This window comes from Hyaena hyaena, unplaced genomic scaffold (assembly GCF_003009895.1).
Source record: "Hyaena hyaena isolate Hyena2069 unplaced genomic scaffold, ASM300989v1 scaffold_105, whole genome shotgun sequence".
Taxonomy (NCBI): domain Eukaryota; kingdom Metazoa; phylum Chordata; class Mammalia; order Carnivora; family Hyaenidae; genus Hyaena; species Hyaena hyaena.
This window is the reverse complement of record NW_024080737.1, coordinates 3,332,901-3,354,060: the sequence shown is the minus strand read 5'-3', so window position 1 is coordinate 3,354,060 and position 21,160 is coordinate 3,332,901. Positions and strand designations below refer to the sequence as shown.

General features: G+C 44.5%; 1 protein-coding gene across 2 annotated transcripts in view; it reads left to right on the top strand.

Moving 5' to 3' along the window:
- Positions 1-21,160, top strand: part of RARRES1 (retinoic acid receptor responder 1) — a 75,390-nt gene that overhangs the window by 4,689 nt on the left and 49,541 nt on the right. For both annotated transcript variants that reach the window (XM_039236050.1, XM_039236049.1), the window contains exons 2-3: positions 15,720-15,782; positions 18,426-18,609. In XM_039236050.1, the coding sequence (XP_039091981.1) occupies positions 15,720-15,782; positions 18,426-18,609 (247 nt within the window). The remainder of the gene's footprint in view (positions 1-15,719; positions 15,783-18,425; positions 18,610-21,160) is intronic.

The window sequence follows — 21,160 nt, the reverse complement described above, 5'->3', positions numbered from 1 at the left end:
TCTAGTGTGGCATGGGAAAGGCCATCTGGCCCGGATGCTAGACTTAGGCCTTGGCCTCCTTGGCACTTAGCCCCACTCACCCAAGCCAACTGTACCCAGATGAGCTAGTAAGTAGGAATGCTTTTGACCAATGTGTAATGAATTGTTTCTGAACCATAAACATTTTACCAGCCCACATTTTCTACTTGTCTTGCCACGTGTGGTGTCCTAGCCAGGGATGTGTGTGATCACAGATTATGAGCAGTCATCCCACTTAAAGATCACTGGTGGTGGGTCATGGTGGGAGTCTCTCTTGGCTGCACATCCTTCCTTGAACAGCCTAGGATGTTCTGTTCTGCTGAAGTTAGAATTTAAATACTCAACGCTGAGATGATTGATTAACGAGGCACAGAATGTTAAATACACACACACACACACACACACACACTCACACTCACTCACTCACTCACACTCTCCCAAATCCAACCTGGCCTTTGATCTCCGAGTATTGGCAATGAGTCACCCTAGAGATTTATCCTCACATATGCAACCTTGGCATTTAGCTGCCTTTGCAGTGGTGCCTCAATTGATATTTTTACGGAACTGGTCTCACAGGAGTGGTTGGGACAGTAGCAATAGCGAGTCTCCACTCTAAGTGACTTCTTATGGTCATTCAGGATGTTTCTTTTTTTTTTTTTTAATTTTTTTATAGCTTATTTTTGAGACAGAGCATGAACCGGGGGAAAGGCAGAGAGAGAGGGAGACACAGAATCTGAAGCAAGCTCCAGGCTCCAGGATGTTTCTAACCAGTAAAGTCAAGTTATCAAAGGGGGTCTTGTATCATAGCTGTGTGCAAGGTGTATGTATACCCAAGATGGTCCCAAAAGGACCTGCCCACACAGAACATCTGTGGGTGGCTCAGTTGGTTAAGTGTCGGACTTCGGCCCAGGTTTTGATCTCACGGTTCATGGGTTTGAGTCCTGCATAGGGCTCTGTGCTCACAGCTCAGAGCCTGGTGCCTGCTTCAGATTCTGTGTGTTGCTCTCTCTGCCCCTCCCCTGCTCGCACATGGTACACATGCTCTCTCTCTCTCTCTCTCTCTCTCTCTCAAAAATAAACATTTTTTTTTTTAATCTTAAAAAGAATCCCTAACATCTGTAACTAGTTTCACTGCTGTAACAAATAACCACAAACTTTGTAGGTTAAAAACTCCACAAGTTTATTCTCTTACAATTCTGGAGGTCAGAAGTCCAAGGGAGTCTCCTGGCCTAGATCAAGGTGTTGGATGGGCTGCATTCCTTCTGGAGACTCTAAGGGAGAATCTTTTTTTTTGCCTTGTCGAGTTTCTTGGCTTATATTTCCGTTTTCCATCTTCAAAGCCAGCAGCAAAGCATCTCCTGAATACAACACTACCATCTGCTTTTTATTTTTTTTAATGTTTATTTTTGAGAGAGACAGAGACCGAGAGCAAGCAGAGGGGCAGAAGAGAGGGAGACACAGAATCTGAAGCGGGCTCCAGGCTCTGAGCTGTCAGCACAGAGCCCTGTGCAGGGCTCGAGCTCAAGAACTGTGAGATTGTGACCTGAGCTGAAGCTGGATGCTTAGCCCCCTGAGTCCCCCAGGGACCCCCTTACTGTTTCTTATAAGAATTCTTGTGAATACGCTGATTAAGCCCACCTGGATAGTCCAGGCTGTCTGCCAGTTTTAAGATCCTTAACTTGAGGATCCTCAAGCCTCACTTTGGCGAAGTCCCCTTTGCCATGTTAAGTAACATATTTATAGGTTCCAGGAATTAGGAGGTGGCGTCTTTGTGGGCCATTCGGCCTACCTCACCCAGTTTCTGGGGTAGCTGTGGGCTCATACAAGTACTTACCACATTGCCGGACATGTGATGGTACCCAAGAAATGGCAGCTCTTGCTCACACCCCTTGTCTGGCTGATCTCTGCAGCCTTGGTGATCTCCTCGCCTCCAAACATATTTGCCCTCTACACACTGTCTTGGTGCTTGACCGTGGGTGGCTTTGTGCTTGCTCCTCAACAGGAGTATGTCTGTTTTTATAGTATGGAAGACATCCTATCTCTTTCTCTCCTCCATTCTTCTGACAGAGGGTCCTCCTGTAAGAGACAAATACCGTGTACTTGTTCAATGAAATTAAAAGTAGCTGGAAGGGTGCTGGGACCATTGGGCATCTGGAACACAAGCTGGTCCATCCAGACCCTGACCTATTCTCAGCCCTTCTAGAGGAATGAAGGGGGCCCCAACACTTAGTATTCCTCTTAGAACCACCTTTTGTAATTAGCCACACCCTGAGCTAGAGGGGAAACCGAGGGTAACACGGCCTCTTTCCACTTTAGCTTCTTTTGAACGGTCGAGAACTTATAACCAGAGTTGGCTAAACAGCATTCTGTGTCTTTCTGTCCATTGCTACTTAATCTAATAAAGCAAGGTGTCCACGTGCAAAGGTCTTGGACCCCATGGTATGGGGTGAGATCTGAAGGTCACGGACTTTTGTTCCATAGACTATTTGCTTTATCTGGCATTGCCTAAGAGATGGAAAGTACAACAAGATAATTCTCTGTCCAGAACGTAAGAACAGCACAGCAATTTTTATCCATAAATGATTTGTTTACTTGTCTCCAACTAAGCCTGACTCATAAAAGTAACCTTACAAAATGAAGAATTTGCTTTTACTGAAATGGCATGGCATTTATATTCTCTTACCAAATGTAAAGGATGGAGGGGACATTTAGAAACGGAGTCTGTCAGGCCAGCAAGGGCCAGTGTGTGTGGGAAGGGAGATAAGAATCACCACCACCCACCCCCTCGACCTGAAGGCATGACGTTTAAAGCTATCACCATGGCTCTAAGGCAACATAAAGGGACCGTGGTTAGCAACCAGCTGCAAAGAGGAAGAACAAGGACAGTGTGTCTCCTGAGCACAGGGTTTTGTTTTCTATGGATTAATTAGCTTTTAGCAGAATCATGGCTTTAAAAACCCCAGAGTCCTAGCATTTTCGTGGCCTCCCCGTGGCAGGTGAGAGCAAAGCTTCTTGGGGACGCCATCCCTGCTCTTTCCTCGGCTCCCAGTTTTGAGTGAGTTTAAAGGCAGTGTTAGGTTTCTAAAATGGAATAAATAAATACCTATTCTCTATCCCTCATTAAGTGCCTTAGGTTTATTTCTAATATCCACATCAGTATTCCAGTGACTTGTCTTTAAACAAACAAACATTGCATAGTATCTAATATAAAGATAGTCCAGACATGCGCTGGAAGAAAACTCTTTGATCCATTGACATGAAAACAGGCATTTGTGTTTTACAGGAAGCAGCTTTTCACTGAAAATAACCCATGACTCTGTAAGTCACCGTTAGAATGGACAGTTTTAACTTCCTGATGTGTATATAAATGTCTTTACATGTCAAAGTATTCTCCATGTAATAGGAGGCAGAGAGTGAATTCTCTTCAACCTTTTGTTTATTGGAACCATTTTGGACCAGAGTTCCTTCTTCGAATGATCCCGCTTGCAGAAGAGCCTGTCCTGTGCTGTCACGGAGCCTACAGATTGCTCTCCGGACGCACGCGGGGCTCAACTGCCATCCTCTCTTTCTTTCTTCCTATTTTTTAATGTATTTATTTAAATCCAAGTATAACATATAGTATAATAATAGCTTCAAGAGTAGAATTTAGTGCTTCATCACTAAATTATTAGTAATCACTAATAATCACTAATTATTAGTAATTATTACTAATTATTAGTAATGTCCAGTGCTCATCCCAAGTGCCCTCCTTCATGCCCATCACCCATTTAGCCCATTCCCACCCCCACCCTTCAGCAACCCGGTTTGTTCTCTGTATTTAAGAGTCTCTTATGGTTTGCCTGCTTCTCTGTTTTTATCTTATTTTTCCTACCCTTCCCCTATGTTCATCTCTTGTGTTTCTTAAATTCCACTTATGAGTGAAATCATAGGATGTTTGTCTTTCTCTGACTTGTTTTGCTTAGCATAATAACCTCCAGTTTCATCCACGTGTTGCAAATGGCAATATGACACTCTTTGGTGGCGAGTCATATTCCGTTGTGTATATATACACCACATCTTCTTTATTCATTCATCAGTTGATGGACATTTGGGTTCTTTCCATAGTTTGGCTATTGTTGATAGTGCTGCTATAAACATTGGGGTGCATGTGCGCCTTCGAATCACCATTTTGTAGCCTTTGGATAAGGCCCCATGACCTAATTACCAGAAGCACTGTGTCAACCAAACTTTGAGTTCGCATTCCTCCGTTTCATTTAGTCCTCATGATAGCCTCTGGCCCTCAGAATTGTCCTGTTCTCAGTTCCTCACTCAGCTGTATTCTAGTGACTGTCACATGGGAAGCTACTTGGTACTTCTACCCCTCCCTCAGAGCCCCAGTGACTTCACTCTGCACTTAGAAGGCCTCAAATGGTGGTCCCCAGACCAGTGGCAGCAGTCACTAGGAGCTCATTAAAATGCAGATTCTGACGCCCCACCCCCCATTTGCCGAATCAGAGCTCTGGAGGTGAGGCCCAGCACGCTGTGCTTTAGCAGGCCTTCTAGGGGTTTCTGTTGCAGCCTATTTGAGAGCCATCACTCCAGAACAGAGTCTCTTCTGAAAGAGGCCTTCTCTAAGCTGGTCCCAATCTACCATCTTAAACTTGACTCCAAGTATATCCCTCCATGAACTTGCCAATCTCCCGACCTGGCTGCTCACCTCCACATCATGGCTCACACTCCCTTCCTTGTACTGGGTGCCTGCTCCCTTTCTCTCGGTTTCTGTCCTCCCTGGAGATTTTGCCACCTGCGCTAGCTCCTGCTCCCCTTTACACCTTTCCTGCCCCAGTGTAGCCAGGGCTTCTTGAGAAATCTCAGATCATCTTCACTTCCATGCTGGTGTGGGGTGTGGTGTCCTCAAAAAAAAAAAATACATTGAAATCCTAAGCCACACACCTGTGATCACGACCTTCCCTGGAAAGAGAGGCACTGCAGATGCAATCGGGTTAGGATAAGGCCATACTGGATTAGCACAGGCCCTAAATCCAATGACTGATGTCCGTAGAGGATGACCACATGAAGACACAGAGAGGAACATGCTGTTTAAAGACAGAGCAGAGACTATAACGTTGCAGCTGCAGTCAAGGGATGTCAGGGATTCACTGTCACCACCAGAAGCTGGGGAGAGGCATGGAGAGATTCCATCCAGTGTCTCTAAAGCAGCACAGCCCTGGTAACACCTTGATTTTGGAATTCTAGCCTTCAGAACTGTGCGGGGATCAGTTTCTGTTATGGCACCCAATTTGTAGTACTTTGTTACAGCTGCCCTGGGAAACTGATGCACATGTCTCTTCTGGCTCTTTCCCTTACCGGTGTGTGTGGGGGGGTCTTGTCCGTAGGAACCAGTCAGTCTCCCTCCCCTGTGTCTCTCCTCCCTCCTCCATACAAACATTAAACAGCTTTTTTTGTTGTTAAAATCTTTTTAGTTTTTTTTTTAATGTTTTATTTATTTCTAGGGGGGAGAGAGAGAGAGAGAGACAGCGTGAGCAGGGGAGGGTCAGAGAGAGAGGGAGTCACAGACTCTGAAACAGGCTCCAGGCTCTGAGCTGACAGTCAGCACAGAGCCCGACGCGGGGCTCGAACCCACTAACTGTGAGATCATGATCTAAGCGAAAGTTGGACGCTTAACCGACTAAGCCACCCAGGTGCCCCAAAATCTTTTTAGTTTTTTAACATACGTGTGCGTGTGTGTGTTAATTTATTTTTTAATTTACATCCAAGTTAGCATATAGTGCAACAAATGATTTCGGGAGTAGATTCCTTAATGCCACTTACCCATTTAACCCCCCCCCATCCCACAACCCCTGCAGAAACCCTCTGTTTGTTCTCTATATTTAATAGTCTCTTATGTTTTGTTCCCCTCCTTGTTTTTATATTAGTTTTGCTTCCCTTCCCTTATGTTTATCTGTTTCATATCTTAAAATCCTCATATGAGTGAAGTCCTATGATATTTGTCTTTCTCTGAGTAATTTCGCTTAGCATAATATCCTCTAGTTCCATCCATGTAGTTGCAAATGGCAAGATTTCATTCTTTTCAATTACTGAGTAATACTCCATGGTGTATGTATATGTGTGTATAAATACGTGTGTGTGTGTATATACACTATGTCTTCTTTATCCATTCATCCATTGATAGACACTTGGACTCTTTCCATACTTTGGCTATTGTTGATAGTGCTGTTATAAACATCGGGGTGCATGTGTCCCTTCAAAACAGCACACCTGTATCCCTTGGTTAAATACTTAGTAGTGCAATTGCTGGGTCATAGGTAGTTCTATTTTTAATTTTTTGATGAACCTCTATACTGTTTTCCAAAGTGGTTGCACCAGTTTGCATTCTCACCAGCAATGCAAAATCCTCTTTCTCCACATCCTCGCCAACATCTGTTGTTGCCTGAGTTGTAATGTTAACCATTCTGACAGGTGTGAGGTGGTATCTCATTGTGGTTTTGACGTGTATTTCCCTGACGATAAGTGATGTTGAGCATTTTTTTTTATGCATCACTTGGCCATCTGAATGTCTTCTTTGGAGAAGTGTCTATTTATGTCTTTTGTCCATCTCTTCACTGGATTATTTGTTTTTTGGGTGTGAAGTTTGATAAGTTCCATACAGATTTTGGATACTAACCTTTTATCTGATATGTCTTTTGCAAATATCTTCTCCCATTCTGTCAGTTGCCTTTTAGTTTTACTGATTGTTTCCTTAGCTGTGCAGAAGCTTTTTATTTTGATGAGGTCCCAGTAGCTCATGTTTGTTTCTGTTTCCCTTGCCTCCAGAGACATGTTGAGTAAGAAGTTGCTGTGGCTAAGGTGGTCAAAGAGGTTTTTTGCCTGCTTTCTTCTTGAGGATTTTGATGGCTTCCTGCTTACATTTAGGTCTTTCATCCATTTTGAGTTTATTTTTGTGTATGGTGTAAGAAAGTGGTCCAGGTTCATTTTCCTGCATGTCGCTGCCCAGTTTTCCCAGCACCACTTGCTGAAGAGACTGTCTTTATTCCATTGGATATTCTTTCCTGCTATGTCAAAGATTAGTTGGCCATATGTTTGTGGGCCCATTTCTGGGTTCTCTATTCTGTTCCATTATTCTGACTGTTTGTTTTTGTTCCAGTACCTTACTGTCTTGATGATTCTAGCTTTGTAATACAGCTTGAAGTCGGGAATTGTGATGCCTCCAGCTTTGGTTTTCTTTTTCAAGATTGCTTTGGCTATTTGGGGTCTTTTCTGGTTCCATACGAATTTTAGGATTGTTTGTTCTAGCTCTGTGCGGAATGCTGATGTTGTTTTGACAGGAATTGCATTGACTATGTAGATTTCTTTGGGTAGCATTGACATTTTAACTATTTGTTCTTCTTATCCAGGAGCATAGGATATTTTTCCGTTTTTTTTTTTGGGTCTTCTTCAATTTCCTTCATCAGTTTTCAGTGTATAGACTTTTTACCTCTTTGATTAGATTTATTCCTAGGTATTTTATGGTTTTCAGTGCAATTGTAAATGGGATTGATTCCTTGATTTCTCTTTATGTTGCTTCATTATTAGTGTATAGGAATGCAACCAATTTTTGTGCATTGATTTTTATATCCTGCGACTTTGCTGAATTCGTGGATCAGTTCTAGCAGTTTTTTGGTGGAATGTTTTGGGTTTACCATATAGAGTATCATGTCATCTGTGAAGAGTGAAAGTCTGACCCTCTCCTGGAAGAATTGGATGATTTTTATTCCTTTATGTTGTCTGATTGCTGAGGCTAGGACTTCCAATACTGTGTTGAATAACAGTGGGGATAGTGGACATCCCTGTCTTGTTTTTGACCTTAAAAGGGAAAGTTCTGTTTTTCCCCATTGAGGATGATATGAGTGGTGGGTCTTTCATATATGGCTTTTATGATCTCGAGGTGTGATCCTTCTATCCCTCCTTTCTTGAGGGTTTTTATCAAGAAAGAATGCTAAATAGCTTTCTTTCCACCCTTTCTTGGAGATTGCTGGTTCTTTTTGTACAACTTCCAAGCCACATAAGGGAAGAGCATCAGTTGAGAGCCAGGCTTTATTACTTACTGGTCCTGTGACTTTGGGCAGTTGACTCCATTTCTTCATCTTTTTTATTTTTAATATTTTATTTTATTTCTGAGAGAGAGAGAGAGACAACATGAGCAGAGGAGGGTCAGAGAGAGACGGAGACACAGAATCTGAAGCATGGCCCAAGCTCTGAGCTAGCTGTCAGCACAGAACCCAATGCAGGGCTTGAACCCATGAACCGTGAGATCATGACCTGAGCCGAAGCCAGATGCTTAACCAACTGAACCACTCAGGTGCCCCCATTTCTTCATCTTTAAAATGAAGAAGGCAATGATAGTATCTACCCCAAAGGGCTCTTGTGATGTGATCACACCAGGCACTGTGTAGAACCACAAGAAGCATGTAGTGAGAGCTCATTGTATATATTATAGCTTTATCATTGTTCTTTCCAGGTGGCTTAGCAGGGTGCTTCACATGCGAGCTCTTGATACTGATTTGATAAGGATTTGAGAAGTATTTCTCTTACCTTGTCCCCAGAAGGCTAGTGTGTTGAGTTCAGCCATTCTTTGTACACTTTCCTTTGTATGCTTTCTCAAACAGGACTTTAAAAGCAGCCTGTTTCCCTCCCTCCTGCAAGGAAAGTCCCAAATTAAAGTGCTAATCATCCCCCTAAAGAGCCCTTGTGAGGCTTAGCATGTAGGAAGTGCACATGGGCCAGAAGGGACAGAACCAAGAAACCTAGAAAAATAATACACACACACACACACACACACACACACCAGATTAGAATATAATCCATGTCATTAGTTGTCCCTGATTATAAAGCATTTTGTGCCAGCCTATAGCCCATAAATCTTCTTTTATACATAATTAAAAAGTAATCTGTAGCAAAGAGCTACTAATTAATTCCTTCAGGTTATATAGTCACATGGTCATTTGTTTTGTTTGCTGACTTTTCTTTTATATAAAGAGCCAATATTCTGGCAAATATTAGAACAGCATGCTGTACTTCTTGCTGTGTTTTAAGAAAGGAATCTAAAACTTCCTAATGTGTCTCCTATTTGGACACTTGGGCAATGTGGGGATGTAAGCACCGTGACTTGCTCTTCCGGGAACACTTCTTCCCTCAGAAAAGCCAGAACTGTTGTCCCAGTTTTAGATTAAGCTCTTTCAAATATGTCTATTTAGCTTTTTTTTTTTTTTAATAGCTATGAATGAATGGATTAGCTTAGCACCATGTGGCCGCAACAACCCATATGCCAGCTGCAGAGGGAGGCCCACCCAACCTGAGGAGGTTTCCTCCCTCCTGGGAGCAGAATTTATAGATTTGAAACCATGTATAGTGAGTTTACCACCCTTCTCAAATCTAATCCCACTAACCGTGAAAAACAAAGACCTAAGTTTCATATATGGGGGTGAGGACATCCATACTGTGTTACTTTGGATTTAACATTTTTATTAATTTTTAAAAATGTTTTTACTTATTTTTGAGAGAGTGAGAGAGACAGAATGTGAGCAGGGGAGAGGCAGAGAGAGACAGAGACACAGAGCCCAAAGCAGGCTCCAGGCTCTGGGCTGTCAGCACAGAGCCCAATGGAGGGCTTGAACTCAGGAACTGTGAGATCATGACTTGTGCCAAAGTTGGATGCTCAACCAACTGGGCCATGCAGGCGTCCCTGGAGTTAACATTTTTAAATGATTTTCTATCTTTTTAAAAGGCGATTCATGTGTTCTTGGTCCCAGGCACAAAGCTGAGGGAGGACCATAGCTCCGTTCAGGGTCTGTTTTTGTCTTTGGCCAGTGGAGGCTCCTCTCTGGAGTTTGTTCTTCTCTCTTCATTCCCATTCATCCCACCCTCCCATGGGCATCCACTCAAAACAGTCTAGCTTTGTATTCATCTGTAAGTATTCTTCTAAAAGATACTGTTGGTTGTGTGCAAATTTTTATTTAAAATTTATTTGCAAATGGTGTCCTTCCATACCATTGTTTCTGTTTTCACTCACAGCATTTAGAATCTACTACTTACATTGCTGTATGTTGGCTAGTTTGCCTCCTGTCCACCCCACCCCGCCGAACAGCTCTCTGTGGCAGGTACTCCCATTTTGCCTGCCCACCCCCCAGGGGTGGACACCACGTTGTCTCCCAACTTCTACCACTTGAAGCAGTGCCTCAAGGAGCATCCTCCTGAGTGCCCTGGAAGCCGCATCATTGTTTCTCTGGGATACATACCCAGAAGTGGGGTATTAGCTTGTAGGGCACACACCCACGTCAGCCAGACTGCCCCCCTAGCCGGGCTGCACCAGGCTACTCTCCCACCAGCTACACAGCAAGCCCCCAAGCCTGGCCAGCAGCTAGCCTGATCCATGTTCTAATTTATTGTTAGTCTAATGGTTGTACAGTGACACCTCATTGCTTCTTTAATTTGCATTTCTCTGATTACTCATGAGTTTGGACTGGTCTTCAGGGCTCTGTTAGCATAGTTAAGACATGTGAAGTGCTTAGAACAATACCCAGCGCAGACCCAATAAGGTGTCTGTTGTTGTCCTGTAAATACAAGCATCATTTAAATGATGGTTGGTTTAATGATGTTGTCCTGTTATAAAATTTATATTCTAGTGCTTATTTCTGGCCTTAAATTATATTCACGGTTTACCTTCTGGTGCAGCAGTCCTGTCTGTCCACCGTACACTTCTCTCCATTTCCACGGTCCCCACCTTGGTTCATCCACCCCCTTAGCCAGCTTCCAGTGGTCACTATGGATACTTCCGCACCCCAGCACCAGCTCTCCACCCTCCAGCTGGAGGGATTTTTTTAAAAAAATCTCTCTGTCCCCATGGTTCCCCATTTCTCTTAGGATGAAGTCCTCACCATCGCCTCCTGGGGAAGGCGGTCCGGCTCCTGTCTCTGCCCTTTGGCCCCACTCGCCCCCCCCTCAGGGCCTTCCTCCCCACTGTTCTTCCATGTGGAGTGATTTGCCTGCATGCCCCTCACCCCTGTTTCACCAAGTCTATTCCTTCTCAAGCTTCACAGTTCAGCTTAGATTTCATTTCCCCGATCCTTAGACTGGAGTGGTCCTCCAATTCTGTCACAGCTCTTACATCCTCTGTAATCAGATCACCAGTCCTACAGTGGTCCCGTAGAAGTCCTTCCCTACCTGACTGCCCTGAGGGCATGGCTACCACTGTTCTGTCCCTGTGTTCCAGCACCCAGCACAGTGCTACGAATCCTGCAGTGGGTGTTCAACAACTAAGGCCACTGTACTGCAGAGCAGTTTTAATCAAAGACTGAGAGTAGGCGCACCTGGCTGGCTCAGTCGGTAGAGCTTGAGATTTCTGATCTTGGAGTTGTGAGTTTGAGCCCCATGTTTGGTATAGAGATTACTTTAAAACATAAGGCATTTATTTTATTTTTTTAATAGTTTATTTATTTTTGAGACAGAGACAGAGCATAAGTGGGGGAGGTGCAGAGAGAGAAGGAGACACAGAATCTGAAGCAGGCTCCAGGCTCTGAGCTGTCAGCACAGAGCCTGACGCAAGGCTCTAACCCATGAACTGTGAGATCATGACCTGAGCCGAAGTCGGACGCCCAACTGACTGAGCCACCCAGGTGCCCCAAACATAAGGCATTTTAAAAAATGTTTTTAATGTTTTTATTTATCTTAGAGAGCGCGCACCAACAGAGGAGGGGCAAAGAGAGAGCGAGACCCAGAATCCAAAACAGGCTCCAGGCCCTGAGCTGTCAGCACAGAGCCCAACACAAGGCTCCACAAACTGTGAGATCATGACTTGAGTCGAAGTCAGATGCTTAACTGACTGAAGCACCCAGGTGCCCCTAAAACATAAGATATTTTTTAAAAAATAAATGGGCTTCTGGGTGGCTCAGTCATAAGTATCCGACTTTGGCTCAGGTCATGATCTCACGGTTCGTGATTTCAAGTCCCACATCAAGTAAGCTCGAGTCCCCCTGTAGGTAAAACAGAAGCTCACTTTGGGTAAGCACTGATTCTGTCTGTCTGTCTCTCTCTCTCTGTCTGCTCCTTGCTCACTTGTGCCCTGTGTCTCAAAAAAATAAATAAATACAACCAGAGTGAAACACAGTGCTGCAGCAGCCAGGCCAGAGGAGCACGAGACACTGTCCCAGATGGGGAAGGTGCCAGCTGCTGCTGCCAGTGCCCACAGGCCTTATCTCCCACCAGCCACACGGCAGCCAAGCAAAGCTGCCTCAGAGGAGTTCGTGACTCATACAAAGAGGAGGGAGAGGCCTTCGCGGGAGATTAAAGCACTGTGTCTTGATAAATGATAAAGTCCAACCCAAAACATAAAAATCATATTTTGGACAGAACATAGATGCTTTTAAGAGTGCTTAATTAAAATAAGGAAACCAAATCAGCAAGGAAAATAGCTCTTCAAAAGGACAGGCTCCATTCTGACTCAGCTCGCAGCCTTTGTTAATCAAGTTCTGTTTCTTTCCCTATAGAGGATGTACCTCACTTTGCCTCCATGTGTTTTCAAAAACACTGTTTTCAAATACTGTCTTCAGTAGTTTATGTCAAATCCGCACAGTTGTGTCAAGGATAAGGAAGACCTTTGTGAATCCTTGTGTATGGTGAATAAGCATGCCCCAATGTATTATTGATCTGAAGGTTTGTGGTCCTCGGGATTCTTCTCTGTGTACACATATGTCTCGCGTGCGGGCTGCGTCCAGTTCCCTGGCTTCAACCACGCTACCTCCACTGAATCTACCTCTGTGACATTCAGCTGACCTCTGACTCCTCTCCCATGTTCCTGGGCACCAAAGATGGTACCTGTCAACTCTGCCTCCCCCTCATGAATGGTCTCTCCGCCCATCCCCCCCCACCCAGCAGCCTGGTGGGGGGGTGTCTCTGACTCCTGTGTAGGAGAGCTGCTCTCTGGAAGCCTCTAAGCAAATGCAAACAAAGTCCTTCAGGTAGCAGGGGAGAGGGCCCCAGGGCTGGTGCAGCCAAAGATTCAAGGCCTAGAATGTGACAGCAAGCAGAGGTGCTGCCTCCTGTGAGCATGAGTTCTTGTGGGTGCCAGTGTGGTGTGGGAGTCACAGGCAGCAAGCCCACGGGTCCCTGTGCTCCTTTAACTTGGGCAGCAAAGACCCCAAACTTCCGGAATCTTGGAGACAAAGGGAGCTTCAGGCAGGAGTGAACCAAAGTAACAGCAACCTTGAATCTGTGTTGACATTCTTCCGTAGCCTGGAACTTGGGCCAGATTCTAATTTCTAGCACAGTTTTCTTCTCTCCCTCATGTCTATAGATTTTACTAACGATAAAAATAGTGAACATACACTAAACTTTTACCCCAATAAGCCCTTTTAATGCCATATCTTAGTTTTCACAACACCCTAACTACTGTAGTTATGTTTACTGGGACACCCCCAAGTTTAGGATCAAGTTCCAAATTCTCTTCATTTAAAAAAAAAAGTGAGGGATGCCTGGGTGGCTCAATCAGCTAAGTATCCAACTTGATTTCCACTCAGGTCATGACCTCACAATTCATGGGTTCGATCCCTGCATCGGGCTCTGTGCGGACAGCACTCTCTCTCTCTCTCTCTCTCTCTCTCTCTCTGCCTCTCCCTTGTTTGCATGCTTGCTGTCTCTCCCTCAAAAGAAAAAAAAAAAAAAAAGAATTCCCATGACCTCGTGCCAAACTCCCCACACAGCTTTTTTTTCTCGGGTCATTGCCTCCCCTGGAACACCAGCCCCTATATTCTATTCCGACACCCTTGCCTGACCAATACCTCCTCCTCAAAGAGCTGTTCAGGCCCTGCTTGCTGGAGAAAGCCTTCTGGCCTTAGCACCCTGCACTGAGCAAGCACACTATGTCTCTATTGATTTGCCTGTTTCCACACTAGAAGTAGGTCTCCGGTAAGGCTGGACTGGATGTTCCATTTCTTTATATCCCATCCCACCCCCCCCACCCCCCACCATGATTGGCATGGTCTGTGGCAAACAGTGAATGAGAGTGAAGACAGATTTGTGTGTATGAATTCTGTAAACTAAAATCAGTGTTTCAACTTACACCAGAACTTTTTTAAGATTGAAAATGAGTGCTAAGCAAACTGCCCCTGTGTAGTGCTCTGGGAGCTCCCCCAACCCCAGGAACATCTATATAGTCACATATTTAAACATTCTTTATATAAATAATTGCCAGAGAATCCTATCCCTCCTTCCTCCAGCTAAGGAGCTGAACTAGGAATGGATGGTATGTGCCCTATTTAAAATCACAGTCCTGTTTGGTTGTTGTAATCCTGGGCTAAGAGTCAAAGGAAATCATTTTGCTCAGCATAACACCATCTAGTTCCATCCATGTTCCTACAAATGGCCAGATTTCATTCTTTCTCATCGCCATGTAGTATTCCATTGTATAAATAAATAAGTCAGGCAGAGAAGGACAAATACCATATGTTTGCACGTATAGGAGGGTTAGGAGAAACTTCATGGAGAACCATGGGGGAGAAGAAGGGGAAACATAGTGGGGGAGAGGGAGGGAGGCAAACCGTGAAAGACTCTTAAATGCTGAGAACAAACTGAGGGCTGAGGTGGGGGGCGCAGAGAAGGGAAGGAGGGTGATGGGCATGGAGGAGGGCACTTGTGGGGATGAGCACTGGGTGTTCTGTGTAAACCAACTTGACAATAAACTTAAAAAAATAAAAATAAACTTTATTTTAGAATAGTAAAAAAAGATTCAAAGGAGATCAATGTTTCCAAAGTCCAACTTAAGACTATATGAAATAACTTCAGCTCCATGCAGCAGAAATGTCCTCTAGAAAATATTCCTTTTACTGAATGATCATTTTGCTCTCAAAAAAAAAAAAATGATGGCAAATAGCATAAAGTTCTTCTAAACCGTTTACATTGCCTCAGTGATATGGCTTTGTATATTCTAAAAATTGGCATTGGGAGCAATTACAAAGTTTAAAAGGCTAAATGAGCATTCCCAAAGTTTAGAAGTGTGCCTGCTGGTGAAGCTGCAGGGGAAGGAGAGGCCGTACAGTGAGGACTTCAGGGTTGGCACTCCATCCTGTCCCAGGCCTCCTGCCTCGCTGGCAGGGCCCGTCCGCCCCCCGGCTCTGGGGGTGGCTGCTTCCCTGCTGTCCCTTCCAGCTCAGCTGAGGCCTCCTCCTCAGGGCACCTCCTCACCCACCTTAGAGAAGGTAGCCCTTCCTGCCCCACCTCTCTGTCTTGCCTTCTCACCATCTGAAAATCCATTATTTATTACCGGGTACACCCTTTTTCCTGTCTCCCCTGTTGACTACCCGCTGCCGCCCCCGCCTGCCTCACAGATGCAGCCCCGCGCCCAGGGCAGGCTGTGGAGAAGGGCTCACCCCCAGCCCTCGGGCACACGTCTGTTTCCCATCTAGCTGCTCTCACAAAGTCAACTGGCCGCTCAATACAACCGTGGCCCTTTCCCAATCCCCGTTTGTAGGTAGGTGTCAAACTACCAAGCAGAGTGTCATGATCAGACCAAAATTTGAGATATTTTCTCCTTCTAAAAAGTCACTGATCTTATTCCAATATAAATGCTGTAGTTACTATTTGCATGCTATGGTATTCCAAGGGAGTAATTCTTGGATAGGAAGATGTTAACAGAACTTTTGCTAGGCTAAGACTTGGTTTCTCTGTTTTAGGTTAATCCAAAGAAGGAATGTCAGGTTGACCTGGTGTTTACCACAGATCGCTATAACCCAGAGGTAAGCTGCCATAATTGGTGAAGTATCCAATTAGCAATGCATACAGTTTTATTTTTTTAAAAGGGAAAAATCTGGGGACACCTGGGTGGCTCAGTCAGTTAAGCATCTGACTTTGGCTCAGGTCATGGTCTCATGGCTTGTGAGTTCGAGTCCCTCATCAGGCTCTGTGCTGACAGCTCAGATTCTGTGTCTCCCTCTCTCTGCCCCTCCCCCTGCTCACTCTCTGTCCTGCTCTCTCAAAAATAAAGAAACATTAAAAAATTAAATAAATGGTGAAAATCTGAATATATAGTGATCTGGAGGTTTGCGGTTGTTTTGTTCTGCTTTGTTTTCTAGTCTCCAAAAATTGAAGAACAGAGCTAGGCAGGAACTCAGTATTTAATGCCTTCAACATCATGGTCTTATGCAGGGCTGCATTTAGAGCCACCATCCCCTCCTTCTTTTGCCCCTGGGAGGAAATTTCACAGTCCCCTTGGTATCTCTTCTAGCACCTTTGAATGCTTAGAATGACTCACTCTCAAATGTCAACCTGCCCCCTCCTGTCAGCTGGTGACATTTCTCGTTAGCAGGCCGACATAGCACGAGGCCAATCCAGGAACTTCCATACAGAAGTCTTCTGTAAAACAAAGAGCAATACCAGTGTATCCCGCAGGCACTATTAGTCCCTACAGTCCTGACCAAGCAGGCCGTTGTTTGCCAAGTTTCCTTTACCCGTTCTTGGGAAAGGAGTAAACAGAAGACTCACACAGAAATTAAAGCCAGATGAGCTTCCATGTGCTGGGCCAAGCCGGGTGGCAGCATCTGAAACATGGGTGGAGAGAAGACCAGCCCAGATGCGCTTTGTGTGGTGCTGAGTCAGAGCAGGAGTCATCACATTCAAGTATCTCAGGGGCAGGCAGAGCTTCCTTCCCAGTTTGGGGGGGGGGGGAGGGCGGGGAGGGCCTGGAGAAGGCAAGACACCCCCCCCCCAGACTGAGGCTCCTGGAAGAATATTTACCAGTCTATAGAAACAAGTTGTAACAACATAACAGCACATTCTGACTTTGCTACTTCAAGAAGAATGAAGGAAGCCCACGAAAGACCCCTTTGATTTCTAGCCTTGCAAACGGAAAGTGTTAAGATTAAAGCTAAAGGAAAAATACACTTCCTAGATCATTTTGACCAGCAATATGTTTTTGTAAAGAGCACAGCTCGCTAATTGAAATGTTCCATTTCAGAAGGATGAGAGTGCTTTGCTTTGATTCTGTGGAGCTGTTTGGGGGGGAACAAAAAGGAAAGGAAAACAAAAGAAAACAAAAACTGGTTCATTTTCTCTTCCCTGGAAACGGCTTAGACATCAAAGGAGATTGTGTGCCAGCCCTCTCTTCTGCTTTCCATAAGCCTCTTCTGGATGCCCCTTTCACCTTTATTTCTCTTTTCTGCCGATAATTAGGATTTTAATGCACCACCGAAGCTCCTTCTCTTTCAAGCTAGCACTCACAGGGGGAAAAGTCTCCCACTGGAAAAGCATACTTCAGTTTTTTTGAGTTAGCACTAGAAATGGGCTTATAAAGCAGATGCAATGTTGATTAAAATTTTTTCTTTGTGCTTTTTTCTTTTTCAGTTGAAACCAAAAAAGTTTGGGTGTTTCTTTTTTGGTTGTTGTCATCCAATTTAAATGACTGTAGAAGCACAAAAGCGCGAACTGCTCAACCAAGCACTCTGTAACAGGAGTTCTTAACTAGGGGCCCCTGGATGGGTCTGGGTGGGGCCATGACTAGTGGCCACGAACTTCCTCAAATTCTAGGCCCAATGTTGATGGTCTGAGTATACATGCATTTTCCTGGGAATAGGTTCCCTGATGTTTTTTGTTGTTGGGGTAAGGAATCTGTGGCCTATAAGGATGGAGAAGCACTGTCCAACACTTGAGTCCTACATGTGATGCTTACTTGCAGCACCCAGCTGTCCAAATCCAGATGTCTCTGAATGGGAAACTAAGGGTGATCCCAGAATACTCAGATGTCTGCATTTAAATGTGAATGCAAATAAATCCCTTGAATTAGTCCCCTTTGGGTGACATCTGCCTCCATTCCTTTCAGATGAGATCCTGGAGTAGAGAGATGGAGTTAGTACAGAGGCAGGGCTTTGGCATCAGACAGGAGCTCAATTCCTGGCTTACCGTTTACTAGCTGTGAGACATGGAGTACGTTCCTCTTTAGACTTCAGTATCTTACTCTGTAAAATTGGAATCTGAGGACTGAATTCATAAAGCAGTGTGAGGATATTGTCATTTTTGTTCATGGAGACCATTTCATCTTTTGGTTTGACTTAGCAGGCTTGAGGTCCAGCTAAGCACTTTGTTAGTCCACAGTAGAGAGTAAAGTACCCACTATCCTTGAGGTTTGAACCAAGCAGTACTCAATAGACATCCATGATCTTTCTTTGGAATGTGCCCAGCCTGGTTGTATAAGGGGGTCGTCAGAAAGCTCCTTAAATAACCGCAAATAGTGAAGGACTGTTGTGTTTAGCTGTGAGCAGACAGAAGCCAAGACCACTGCGTCTATTACTGCCAATGCATCCTGCCAGTCTTTGTGTACCTATGTATTGGAGTGGATGGGGAGGGATTAGTACCCATTGTGTTTAATTCCAAAATTTTTATTTCAGGAAGGTGAGGAACGCTTGGGGAAATGTTCTGCTCGAGTGTTTTTCAGGAATCAGAAACCCAGACCAGCTGTGAATGTGACTTGTACACGCCTCATTGAGAAGAACAAAAGACAACAGGAGGATTACCTGCTTTACAAGCACATGAAGCAACTCAAAACCCCCTTGGATGTAGTCAGCATACCTGGTATGAATCAGTGTCTGGAATTTCTGTATTCAGGAATGTATATAATTGCTAAATCTTAAAAAGAATAATCATTAAAATTTTTATCCCTATTTAAACAAAATGCGAAGGGATCCTTTTCCTTTCTTCATCTCCAGGACGCTATAGTAATGCCCTCAGGAGCTACCGGAGCCTTCTTTTAATCTCCCCACTTCCCATCCTAGACAAGGATTAGGGCAAGAGCTGAACCTTCAAAGAAAAGGTAGAGGTCTTTGCAATAGGATATGCACATAGGGGTATAGTTTTCTGAGTTGAGCCCAGAGCCTTAGGCAACATTTCTAAAGATTTCTGATGGCGGCTTTGGATACTTTATGTGATTAGACACCATTCCAGACCCCCACTGTGCCCATCACAGACTTCCACACCAGGGCTAGGCGAGCCAGCCTGTCTCAGGGCCTTGCTGGGAGGTTGCAGGGGAATCAAGTTTATCTCCTTTTAGGTCAAGAGCTAATGGGCAGTGGTGCTGTCTTTAATAAGAAATGAGCCCTACCCTCTGAAGTGACTCAGCCGAAGTGCAGCACAGCTCGTTTGTTCTGGCGCTCAGTAGAGCGTGTGGGCAGCAGTTGAGACTGCACTTACTGGCAAATCCAATTTTCCAAACCGCAAGAGTCATCTCTGGACTTGCGCTTGGGTATTAAGCTTGACATATGACCACTTTAGCACCCCATCCCTCACTCTCTCGGAGCTCACTCATTTGCCCAGCAACCACAGCAGACCCGAGTCAATGTGGAAGGACCGGAGGTCTCCACTCCTGGTGCATCTGTGCCCTACCCATTTGTTGAGACTAAGTGTTCTGAAAAACCTGCAGGCAGAATACCGCTCCTTGCCTTTCTAAAATTCAGAAGCTTTAGGATGTTTCTCGTAACAGTTCTTTGACAACTCAGCTTAAATCCTATCGCAGATTTCTAAGGAACAATTTAAATCTTATGTTGTGGTAGAATTTGTTTATATTTAGTAGTGTCTGAAAAAAATGGGCTAGTGACTAATGCTTAAAATCAATAGTTATTTAGGGATTTTTTTCCCTTTTTGCATTGGCTGGGAAAATAAGATTTTATATATTTTCCTTAAAACAAATTTTAGAAACTGTAGAGGACCTTTTCTTTGAATATTTGCTACAGGATCACTAGGTTTTGGACACTTTTTCTTTTTTGGAAATACTTATTTTTGTGGGAGAGCGAACGTGCACACACAGGCACACATGCATGAGTAGGGGAGGGGCAGAGAGAGAGAGAGAGAGACAGAAGACCTGAAGCAGACTCCCTGGCTGACAGTAGCAAACCTGGACACAGGGCTGGAACTCACGAACCGTGAGATTATGACCTGAGCCAAAGTCGGATGCCTAACCAACTGAGCCACCCAGGTACCGCTGGACACGTTTTAATAGTGCAGGTAAATTGCATTATGTTCAGTTAAAAAGTCCTACGTGCCTACAAGAATCATTCTGTAACAATCTAACTTAGTGTGGCATGAAACTCCAAAAACTTTTTAAATATAGGGCACCTTTTTATAAACAGAATTTATAAGTTAACATTTTAAAAATTATTTTTAATGTTTATTTATTTTTGAGAGAGAGACAGAGACCGACAGAATGGCAGCGGGGGAGGGGCAGAGAGAGAGGGAGACACAGAATCCAAAGTAGGCTCCAGGCTCTGAGCTGTCAGCACAGAGCCTGATGCAGGGCTCGAACCCATGAACCATGAGATCATGACCTGAAGTCAGATGCTTAACTGACTGAGCCACCCCGGTGCCCCATAGTTGTCACTTTAAATTCAGTGGAGGCATATAATGGTACTATTTATAGCTTGTCTGTAAAATTATTAAGACAGAAAAGACTTGTTTTCAGACATAAGTCAGTCAAAACTATGGAGATCTCAGATTAGCCAGTTCAAATCCCAGCAGCTTTTATTCAGCATTTAGTCCTCCAGGACATTGGGGTTTTATAGTCCAACTTGCTCTACAGTTGATAGGTAAGGCTATCTAAATCCATTTCAGGATATCCTTGCTCCACACTGTTCCCCCCCCCCCCAAAAAGGTAGCTGTTTGATTTTTAGTATGAGTACAGTTTTCACTTTTTCTGATGAATTTACAAACTTTCTATACATGAGCCCAAGTGCTCTACAAAGGAAAAGACTGAAGACCTGGGAACAACCAGCCAGGGTCCTGTCATCTGAGTGATTCTATAGCAGCACTGCCAGCATTTATACTTTCAATTGTCTGCACTATTCACAGTGTTAGGTGTGACTAACTTGCCTTCTAGTAACAGGTTTTGTTGAACTCACAGTAGCATTGGGAGAAGAATCCTGTGACTGGGAGATGGATGAAGGAAGCTTTCCCTCTCTCCCTCCCATCCCTACATACACAACAGGAATCCAGGGCTCAGCTCAAATCTCATCCCGGGAAGCTTTCCCCAAATCTCTCCAGCCCAAAGACCCCTCTCCCTCCCATGTTCTGTCAGATCTTTGACCCTCCTTCTCTGGTGGAAGGTATCAGCCGTGTTTCTGCACTGTCAACAAGT